Raw genomic sequence first — 11,833 nt, forward strand, 5'->3', positions numbered from 1 at the left:
TTCCAGCATTTTCTGTTTTTATTTCAGATTTCCAGCATTCGCAGTATTTTACTTTTATTTTCGGAAAAGAAAAGCGTTCCTTTAGTGGAAGTACTCCTTTAAAATCAGGAAAACAAGGTTCAGGTGAAAACTACTAAAGGGCCCACTGCAAATAATTAAAGGAGAGATTCCAGCACTTTGGGGACAAAAAAGATTTCAAAGTGGCAAAAGATTGTGGAGATCCATTGTCTTCCCAAACTTTCTGCTGCCTATCACCCCCCCTGATCCCACCCCTTTATTCATTGACTAATCCTCCTGTGTCAAGACTGATTACACTTTGGATGATCATGCAAATGTTGATTGTCTTCTAAGAAAACAACTCTGGCAGTAGTCTATTCGTGTGCCTCCAGTACTTGAGCTCATTGACCAGCATGAGCATGAGCTGGGAAGTAGACAGATTTGGGGTGGTTTCAGCAACATCTCCAGCATCAGACAGAAGTGATGTTCAGCTTCCAACGCGTGACTGGGACAATGCATTGGGTTCTCCTCTTCCTCCAGCAAAAAATACCGCTCTCGACCTCAAACAATTGTGCTCCCTTTACCAAAGAAACTCTTCATCCCAGGGTCTGGACGTGGTAAACTTGGCCAAGGCTCCCAGGATGGAACAGTCAGTTCAGATCACTGGTGCTTCTGCTTGTGATACCAATGATCCTTCATATCAGGTCCAGGATGTAAGGAACCCCAAATCTGCAGAAGACTCCGCTGAAGAAAGTGCAAGTGATAAAAATAAACAGCCATTGAAGAAAAAAAACTACCAAAGATACCCTAAGCCACCCTATACATACCTGGCTCTCATAACAATTGCCATCCTTAATTCTCCAGAGAAGAAACTGAAGTTATCGCAGGTATGATGTGTGTGTGTGTGTTTGTGGTGTGGTGTGGGGGAAACGGAATTGCTGCTACTTAAATATTGAGGGAATCTAACCAGTTTCCAAATGTAACAAGCTGGCTGTGTGTTTTGTGTTCACAGATTCTCCATGAAATCAGTGTTATGTTTCCATTTTTCAAAGGACATTACAAAGGCTGGAAAGATTCTGTCAGGCACAACTTGTCTCTAAATGACTGCTTCATAAAAGTAAGTCTGTTAATTATTGGCAATGTTTGACAACGATACTGTAAAACCGAGATCTAAGCAATATTTTAAAGGTTTCAGATTTCCAGCATCCACGGTATTTTGCTTTTACTTTAACGGTGTGTGTGTATGTGGAGAGAGACTGAGAAACACAATGGTTGTATTGTGGTTTTGTGTTATCATTAGCAACCAAGCAAGGCCCAGCAAGTGAGTCTGTGAAATTGCCGTTTTGCATCCACTGAGAAAGTGATTAATCCTCTCAGTGTTGCCGTTTGAAATTTGTACCTTTCCTAAGTTTGCAACTGAGCATTTGGTTATAGCTGCAGGTCTGAGGCTGCTTCAGAAATAGTGGAGGGGTGAATGGAAAGGCGGGGGGGGGGGGGGTGAGTTTTTAGGTTGATTGTGAAAGATGTGAAACCCTGGCAAAATGGTTTGTACCTCCCTTTTCTGGCATGTTTGTACCTCTTTTCCAATGAAACTACAGCAGGCAGGAAAGCCCCTTGGGTTCAACAATATTGGAGTTGTGTCATCTTAGTGTATTCAATATTTCTGGTGATTGAGTGTTAGGGGTGCAGTGAGGGGAATGGGGGTTTGCAATTGCTGTGTTGTTCCATAAAATGTTCTTGCTAACCTCTAAAGTTCTCTGGAACTTGTTAAATGGGATATCTGCCAATGAGGGGGAGAGGGGTGGGGAGGAAAAGTGGGCAGTTTGTAGTAGTTTGGTTTATATGGTTCTGTAGGCTATATTTACCATGCAAGTTGCTGGGAGCTCTTCAATCCTGCATTGGAGTGTCAGCCGAGATATCAGTTGATAATTGTGGCACTTCTAGTGTTTTCTCAACTAGCCCTACCTCAACCTACAACTGACTGGATATCTCAAAACAAATGAGGGAATTGAACTTGGAACCCACCTGGTAGTTCTTGGGAACAGGATAGACCATTCAGCCCCTTGAGTTTGACTAATTTGTATCGTAATTCCATTTAGCAGCTTTGGTTTCATGATCCTTAATGCCCTGACCGAATAAAACTCTTTTGAAATGGTCAGTTACCCAGTGTCAGTAGCCCTTGTGGGGAAGAATGTCAAATTCCCGTACCAGCCTCCCCGAACAGGCGCCGCCGGAATGTGGCGACTGGGGCTTTTCACAGTAACTTCATTTGAAGCCTACTTGTGACAATAAACGATTTTCATTTCATTTTCCTTTCATGCATTCTGACATCACATCACCTCTGAACATCCCAGTTTTAATTTTATGTCCCCACCCTGCCTTGTGTTTGGATCCTTCCACCAGGTAAAATTATTTTTCTCTGTCTAGCTACTTTAGTGTGGGAATTGTTGAAGGATGTTCCAGAGAATCCACCACCTCTGTCAAGCCTTTACAAATGTTGTCATCGCTTTTAATTTAGAGCAAATGTAAATTGCTTCTCGCATGCAAGAGCAGAACTGTCATCAAGCCTTTCATTCTGGTGTGTGAGCTTGTGTAAAGTATCTGCTAACTGCAAGAATCTTAAGGTCTGTGCTCAGCTCTGACTTTGTGTGTAGGTGTTAATTAATATCATTGTGCTCGGAGAATGGTTTAACTTTAACCATTAGCACATACTGCTGCTGTTTTCTTTCAGGATAATTCAGAATAGCTGGGGTTAATTTACTTTTATCGAATGATTAGCAAATTGGGCCTGTTCTAAAAAAACTCACAGCAGCAAGGATCCGGGTTCAATTCTGGCCTTGGGTGGTTTGTCTGTGTGGAGTTTGTACGTTCTCCCTGTGTCTGAAAGGGTTTCCTCAGCAGTCCAATGATTTGCTAACCCTTTGGACACTAAGGGTCCCGAGTCCTGCCGGAGCCATCCACATGTGGTCTTACCCGGCGGGGCCTCGGCGTGCATCCATCCGGGGGCGGCCTGGTGTGGGGAGGGGGGGGCCTGACACCGGGGGTGGCCTCCGCTGTGGCCTGGCCCGCGATCGGGGCCTATCGATCGGCGGGCCGGCCTCTCGGGCTGGGGGCCGCTTTTGCTCTGCGCCGGCCCCTGTAGCCCTACGCCATGTTGTGTCAGGGCCGACGCGGAGAAGGGAGCCACCGCGCCGGTCGCACTGCACATGCGCAGACCCACGGCGCCCATTTGACGCCGGCATCGGCAGCTGGAGCGGCTTGGGTCGCTCCAGTGCTGTGCTGGCCTACTGAGGGGCTTGGAATCCATGCTCCTGAGGGCCTGTTGACGCCGTCGTGAACGCGACGGCGTTTACAACGGCGTCAACACTTAGCCTCAGGATCAGAGAATCCCGCCCTGTGTGATTCTAAAGAAGAATATCAGCCTGTTAGACAAAATAAGCATCTGACTCATTATTGTCTGTTTTTCACTTGGTGATAAATGGTAAAATCGCCCTCTAGGCAGCTCCTATTTACTTACTTTTTGCTTGGTAAATTTTGTCCTCCTTGCCACTCCCCACGGACACATAATTCCCTCTGGTAAATCAGTGTTTTAAAAATGCCAGAACCTGTGCAAGTGAGGGTGAAAATTGGGATGGGAGCTGGTGATTTCTTTTTCGACCCAAGCAAACAAAAGAATTCTCAAACATATGAATCCATGGAATACAGCAAGTGCAGCCAGAGCATTTAAATAGACAACAGTGACCAGTTGATCACAAGATGCATCCCGGCAATTTGACACTAAAGATTAAATGTTTTTTGAATTTATTTAAGCGACATAGCCCAGCAACTTTCTAACCCAGGGTATTCCCTCAAATAACTGACAGCTTGGGGAAAAATTCGAGACCCCGGGATAATTTTACTGTTGAGTGTTGGTTCCTTCCATGGGAAATGGGTGGCTCAGAGTAGAACATGGGAGGTCGAGGCGTCACCCCAAGAATATTACTGGGAGGACGATGGTTGGAGGACAGCAATCAAATCCAAAGATAAGCCAACGAGCTACAGAAAGATGTAAGTAGAATTCAACATGGATCCTGTGGGCAGCATGGTAGCACAGTGGTTAACACTGTTGCTGCACAGCTCCAGGGTCCCAGGTTCGATTCCCAGCTTGGGTCACTGCCTGTGTGGAGTCTGCACCTTCTCCCCGTGTTTGCGTGGGTTTCCTCCGGGTGCTCCGGTTTCCTCCCACAGTCCAAAGATGTACAGGTTAGGTGGATTGGCCATGCTAAATTGCCCTTAGTGTCCAAAAAGGTTAGGTGGAGTTGTGGGGATAGGGTGGAGGTGTGGGCTTAGGTAGGGTGCTCCTTCCAATGACCGGTGCAGACCCGATGGGCTGAATGGCCTCCTTCTGCACTGTAAAATCTGATTTTATGGATGTGAATGCTGATGAATATGAGGCACTTAATTATCAGTCAGGAATATTTGAAGTGGAGGTTAAAAGAAGTGCACCTATGATAGTGGGGACCATGGGCTGAATTCTCCCATTCTGAGGCTATTCAAATCAAATCAGGGGCGGGATTCTCTGACCCGCCGCTGGTCGTAGAATCCACAGGGGGGGGGGGGGGGGGGGCGCAAATTCTGCCCCGACGCCAGCAGCCGTATTTTCCTGCACCGTGCCCCCCCCCCCGGCCGTGAATTACTCACCTCACGTACCGGCGGGGTCTGGCAGGTGAGTCGGCGAGGGCGGTCCTCAGTGGTGGGGGAGTGGGGGATCCGTGGGGGAACTTGTTCCGTGGGGGCACTTCTTCCTTCTGCGATGGCCCCTGTCGGGCTCCGCCATGGCCGGCGCAGAGAAGAGCAAAATATGCCGGCCAGTCTGCGCATGCACGGAACCACGCTGGCCGTTCCGCCTTTGCACAAGATCACGCCGGACCTTCGCCGCATGCACGAACCCGAGCCAACTCCTCCGGCATCCACCTAGCCCCTGCAAATGCGGAGAATTACGCATTTTCGGGGGCTGTTGACGCTGGAGGGGTTGGCGCCCGTTTTCCCACCGGCGTGGGGACTTAGTCCCCAGAGGGACAATCCCAGCCCTAATGTCCCACGCCGGTGTGGGAACGGTGGAGTTTTATACCTGAATAAATGTCGTAAAACGGCTACTGATCCTCCATTTGGCTGGGGGCTAGCATGCCGGCAGCGTAGAACACCCGGCTCTAGCTGCCGATACAGCCCAGAGAATTGCCGGTTCTGTGGCCGCACATGTGCATGGCAGTGGCTGTGCCATGCTACATGGCGGCCGCCGCTCGCGGATCCGGCCCGCAAAATAGTGCCCCCCCCCCCCCCTTTGGCCGGCTCACATGCCCTGGACTGAGTCCGCAGCTGGACTGAGTCCACAGCAGCCGTGCCGAATTCCCGACAAGATGGGACCATGAGAGACCAATGCCGTCTGGAACTCGGCCGGTCGGGGGCGGAGCGCCCGTGTCAGCGTGGTTCTCACCCCCACAACCCAAGAGACGTGGTAGGTGGATTGGCCACGCTAAATTTGGCGCCGTGAGGCAACAGTGCTAACCACTGCACCACCGTGCTGTCCCCTAACAAGCACATCTTTTGGGACTTGTAGGAGGAAACCGGAGCACCCGGAGGAAGCCCATGCAGACAGGGGGAGAACGTGCAGATCCGCACAGACAGTGACCCAAGCCGGAATTGAACATGGGACCCTGGTGCTGTGAAGCATTAGTGCTAACCACTGTGCTACCGTGCTGCCCAGAAGGGAAGGGAACCGCACCACCTGGAGCTTCCCTCCCAAGCCACTCACCACCCCGACTTAGAAATATATAGTCATTCCTTCATTGTCACTGGGTCACGACCCTCTAAATCCCCTCCCAACTGCACTGTGGCAATACCTAGACCTCAGGGACCTGCAATGGTTCAAGAGGGCAGCTCAACACCAACTTCTGAAGGACAACTAGGGATGGGCAATAAATGCTGGCTCAAGCAGCAATGCCCAAATCCTGTAAATGGAAAAAAATGAAAAACTAAATCCAAGACACAAAAACTTAATGATGACTACAAGTCATAAGAAAAATGTTAGTTTAGCAATTGGGTTAGGAATCACTTTAAACCAAGTGATCAGTACTTGGAAATGTCCAGATAAGGTTATGGAAGCCAACGCCCTGAGTTATATTGTGATGGGGATCTGCAGGTTTCTGTGGAAATATGAATTATTTGGAATAAATAGTCTCCCTCATCTGTACTTTGCTGTTATGGGCTATCCCCTAGCATAAGTTGGAGCCAAGGCAATAGAGGGATGGAAATCTGTAGGGGAAAGTGACACCTTAGATATACCTTGATGTGGTCACTTCACAAAGGAGAAACATATTCCTAGGAAATAGTTGACGAGAACAAGTAGTAGAAGACTCAGTTGTCTGCTTTCATTAGCAACTGGGTCTTTTACATAAGAACATAAGAACTAGGAGCAGGAGTAGGCCATCTGGCCCCTCGAGCCTGCTCCACCATTCAATGAGATCATGGCTGATCTTTTGTGGACTCAGCTCCACTTTCCGGCCCGAACACCATAACCCTTAATCCCTTTATTCTTCAAAAAAAGGGGACTCAATCTGGAACTCAATAGGAAAGATAACTGGGGTAATTGAATGGCAGGTTCCTTGTAAGGCTGTCAGTCAAATCTATTTCTCTTTTGTTGTACAACATACAGATTTTTCATTTGCCAAATTACTGGGCAATTAGAAAAGTTAAAAGTTTTTATAACTGAACTCACTGAATTCAACTTCAATATCACAGCATCATACAATATGCCATTGTGCATACAGCCTAGATCAATTTGCAATACACTATTGAATGAGGAGCTGAGCCACGCGGTCAGTGAATGTCCCACATTTTATCCCTGAGATGTGTTGAGCGAACTGATTTATTGAATGGTAATAGTGACACAATTGGACTTCAGTTCAATGCTCAGGTCTGGGGAGGTGGTGAGAATTAGTCAGGATTTCTCTTCCCATTTAAGCATTTTGGCAAATAAGGGCGTGTAACTAATGCCTGAGGTTGGGAGAGACTTGGCAATGGTGGCTTGCTTGGGATGCCTCCCAGCCTATAACTTCCTGTGGCTGTTGGTTACAAATTTTGGGTGAACTATCATCATACTTCTCCACTCAATGGGTGGGAGAAGTTTGGAACTCTCTCCCACAAACAGAAGTTTGAAACTAGAATGGTTGTTAATTTTAAATCTGAGATATAGATCTTTGTTAAGCAAAGATATTAAGGGATATGGGCCAACGGCAGACATATGGAGTTAGGTCACAGATCAGCCTTGATCTCATTGAATGGCGGGACAGGCTCGAGGGGCTGAATGGCCTACTCCCGTTCCCATGTTCCTATCACATAACAACTAGTGCTATGAAAAGCTATCTTGGCTTTGAGTATCCCGTCTAAAGTACAAGGCAAGTTCCGATGATTTAATGTTACATCCTTTGTTTTTTGTTCAGGTATTGAATGATCCAAAAAGGCCACAAGGGAAGGGGAACTATTGGACAGTCGATGTTACTCGCATCCCACCCGAAGCATTAAAACGACAAAACACATCTGTCTCGCGACAAGATGGGAGAAAGTTTGCGGCTGATTCGACTGCCTATATCCAGGGTGGGATTGCCAGCCTCTCTGCTTCTGAAGAAAGTGCCAAACCACAGCAGGAAACTGAATCCCCTGCTGGGCATACAGCAGCACTCCCGCAGCAGGGTGGCAGCAGGTCCGATGGTGCCTTTTCCGTTGACACATCGTGGAATCGTCTAGAAGCTTCTCCCTCTGAAAGGAGGAAGAAATATCCGGAGGCTTACAAATGTGGTCTCCAAAGAAAGTCTTCAAATGAAGATCCCATGCAGCAAGGAAGATTGGATTTAAACTCTTGGCATCCTCATCGGGTAGCATGCGAGAGTCCTGAGTGCTCCTCTTCATTCTCTTCCTCACAGAGTGCTCATTACAAGACCCAGTTACCCTCACCCCTAAGCACTTCAACCTCCAGTCCTTCCTCCATTGAAGATGACTCTGAAATTTCCCAAAGAGAATCCTTCTTTAGGCATGAGTCAAAACGCGTGAGGTTGTCAATGGAATATTGCAGGCCTCTCTCCATAAGGGACAATCTTTGCACCAACTATCCTGAGCTGCCACTAAGGCCCTACATGTCCTTGGAGTTACCAACATCTTGCACCAAGTATCCACCTCCAAATGTAATTGCACCTCCCAGCATGAGTCTGCCGTACTCTACATTCTTCCAGTGCCCTTCAAATTTGTTCTGTCCGTACGGACCAACGCAGTTTTTAAGCCCGCCCAGCTGGCCCTTTCTCCCTGATCCACGTCCTCCACCATCTTTACGTCCACCATCTGTGTTAGATCTGGACAGAATGTTGCAGGTTGTCCCACCAAATAAAAGTGTCTTTGATACCATCTTGCACCAGTTCTGCCCAGCTGGTGTGATGGGCACTGGAATGTCACCCAGTGCGAGCAATATGGTGAGGGCTCGATACATGCCATTTGATTACTGAGTGCCCAATCTATGTGAAGAGAAAGAGTTGTGTAGAAACTTTAAAACATTTTTAACATTGGACCTCTTAAAAATTTACATACACTCATGGGGGCTTTGTGTCCAACACTGCTATTCAAACCTTTTCTATTAAACTGACTTATTAAAAAAATCTTACTTGACCTGTGTTTTGAGGCTGGGAATTTTAATAAAGGAATATTTTACTCTCCACCCACTTTTCCCAGTGTGCAAAGTATGTTTGCGTGGATTCTGAAAGCTTATTCGGGGACGTTGATACAAATCTTATCTGGAGGATCTTGATGTTTACTGGGGCAACAATGTTGTACAATTGGTGTTTTGTGTGCCCCTGGATTGAGGGAGAAGCAAATTGGCCATAGTTTCTCTACTCCCAGCTGCATCGTGTGACTATGGGATTGGGTGTGACAGATGCCTCCCACGGCTGAACAGCTTTGTTGGCATCTGCATGACTGCAGCGATCATTCAAAGAGACTTTGGAGAATTACTGGCACACGAGACCAAAAATCCCAGCAAAGAAGGTGAAAATAATTTGATGAGTAGTGCACTGAAAGAGTTGAACCCGGTACCTGATTCCTTGTCAGAAGGGAAGACATGTACCCTCCGTCGGATGCAGCACTGACCGGTGACACCAAGCAGTGCCCATGAGGGTCTTTGCAGCTTAAGGGGGAATGTATAATAATAATCTTTATTAGTGTAACAAGTAGGCTTACATTAACACTGCAATTAACTTATTGTGAAAAGCCCCTAGTCAAGGCAGCAGGGTGGCGCAGTGGTTAGCACTGCTGCCTCGCTGCATCGAGGTCCCAGGTTCGATCCCGGCCCCGGGTCACTGTCCGTGTGGCGTTTGCACATTCTCCCCGTGTTTGCATGGGTTTTGCCCCCACAACCCAAAGATGTGCAGGGTAGGTGGATTGGCCACGTTAAATTGCCCCTTAATTGGAAAAAATGTATTGGGTACTCTAAATTTATTTTTATTTTTAAAAATCCCCAAGTCGCCTGTTCGGGTACACTGAGGGAGAATTCAGAATGTCCAAATTACCTGGCAGCACGTCTTTCGGCATTTGACCCAAGCCGGGAATCGAGCCTGGGGCCCTTGAGCTGTGCAGCAACAGTGCTAACCACTGTGGCACTGCAATCAGCCTTGCAAACTAAAATAAATGGTGGCCGATCTCCAAGTGAGATGGTCAGAAATTACTTGCGAGTGTTAATTTCCAATATATGAGCGTGTTCCAAAAATCTGAGAGCATTTATCATTGGGAAGCTTAGTAAAAGACTGCCATCTGTGCATCAGTTTTCTGAATATACAACAGCAATGTGAAATACAATTGTTTCCACTTTGGAGCCATCCATAGATCACATGCCTCATAGGTTTTTGTCCCATCCCCTTCAAAAGGAAATGTAGACCGCAAACATGACAAAATATCTTATTTTCTGAAATTGTTTCTATCCTCCCTCTCCATTGTAACAAGTGTTGAAATACCCTTGTAAAGGAATGGACAGGATGAGCAGGGTGCCTGGTAAACTTGAGCAAGATTAATTATTGTTAGGATGTTTATGATCAGCAATATCTCACACAGCCTGGATCCTAATTGAGCTGCAGGATGCTATAAACCTCAATTGGCTTCTTTTATAAATAAAATTACCTGCTTGGGTTTTCTTCAGTAAATAGGAAAATGAGGAGTCCATTCAGCCACACAAGCATTTTCTGCCATATCAGGCCACTGCTGATGTGCGACTGTTGACCTGGAATCACTTAGCCCTTATTATAGGGCAGCACGGTAGTATAGCGGTTAGCACTGTTGCATCACAGCGCCAGGGTCCCAGGTTTGATTCTCTGCTTCGGTCACTGTCTGTGCGGAGTCTGCACGTTTTCCCCGTGTCTATGTGTGTTTCATCCGGGTGCTCCGGTTTCCCCCACAAGTCCCGAAGGCGTGGTTGTTAGGTGAATTGGCCATTCTGAATTCTCCCTCAGTGTACCTGAACATGCGCCAGAGTGTGGCAACTAGGGGCTTTTCACAGTAACTTCATTGCAGTGTTAATGTAAGCCTACTTGTGACACTAATAAAGATTATTATCCCACAAAAATCTAGGTGTGTCTGTCTTGAAATATGCCATGCAGTGTTTAGCTAAAAGGTGCCACATAAATGCAAGTTGTTTGTTGGTTTGAAAATCTCAGTTGGTCTGACATCCTTGGCCTTTTGGAGGAGAGTTTCATATTTCCGTTAGCTATGGGCCGTACCTGCAGCTGGAGCTAGGAGCTTCACAACAACTCCCTGCAGGGCTGTGAATCTGTGGCCTTTTGACGCCAGTTTTTCTGGCGTAAAAGGGCATAGTTTTCACGACAGCGTGGGGACATAGTCACCGAAAAGGAGAATCCAGCCCGTAGTGTCCAGAAATGAATGTTGCAAGACTAGGATTACCGACCCTCCAGGATTATTCTGGAATCTCCAGGAATTACTAGATTTGTAATTGGCGAACTGTTACAGGTAACTCCAAAAGAATAATATGGAGAGGCATTGTCACTTGGAAACATCTCAAAAGGGTTCTTCCTACAATGAATTCCTTCTGAAATGCAATGACTGTTCTGTTAACAAATGCAGGGGTGAATCTGCATCAGCAGTGAGCTGAATGACTGATGGATTAATCTGCATTTGGTGGCTGGGAATTCTTCAAACAATGCCACAAGACATTTAACATCCTCGGGATGGGAGATTAGTGCAGCATCTTTTGGTATTCCACTGGAATGTCTGGCTCCTGAGGTGTGTGCTCAAGTAGTGGTGTGAAGATTGGGGCCTCCACCTTCTGACCCAACGAAAGGCTAGCCCGGAAAGAGTACCCTACCTAAAACCACACCTTCACCCTATCCCTGTAGCCCAGCAACCTCACCTAACATTTTTTTAATACATTTTTTAGAATACCCAATTATTGTTTTCCCAATTAAGGGGCAATTTAGCGTGGCCAATCCACCTACCCTGCACATCTTTGGGTTGTGGGGGTGAAACCCACGCAGACATGGGGAGACTGTGCAAACTCCACATGGACAGTGGCCCAGGGCCGGGATTCGAACCCGGGTCCTCAGCACCGCAGTCCCAGTGCAAACCATTGCGCCGCATGCCACCCTCACATCACCTAACTTTTGGACACTACAGGGCAATTTAGCATGATCAATTCATCTAACCCGCATATCTTTGGACTAGGAGGAAACCGGAGCACCGGGAGGAAACCCACTCAGACACGGGAAGAACGTGCAGACTCTGCACAGACAGTGACTTAAGCCAGGAACCAAAC

At 47.2% G+C, this 11,833-nt stretch overlaps 1 protein-coding gene across 1 annotated transcript; it reads left to right on the top strand.

Annotated features, from left to right (window-relative positions):
* The first annotated feature begins 395 nt into the window (after nt 1–395).
* Nucleotides 396–8,741, top strand: LOC140385761 (forkhead box protein H1-like). Its single transcript, XM_072468247.1, has 3 exons — nt 396–884; nt 1,010–1,114; nt 7,476–8,741. Exons 1-3 carry the CDS (start codon nt 411–413, stop codon nt 8,526–8,528), a joined length of 1,632 nt encoding a protein of 543 aa, XP_072324348.1. The 5' UTR covers nt 396–410; the 3' UTR covers nt 8,529–8,741.
* Nucleotides 8,742–11,833: the final 3,092 nt, after the last annotated feature.

This window comes from Scyliorhinus torazame, chromosome 11 (genome assembly GCF_047496885.1).
Source record: "Scyliorhinus torazame isolate Kashiwa2021f chromosome 11, sScyTor2.1, whole genome shotgun sequence".
NCBI lineage: Eukaryota > Metazoa > Chordata > Chondrichthyes > Carcharhiniformes > Scyliorhinidae > Scyliorhinus > Scyliorhinus torazame.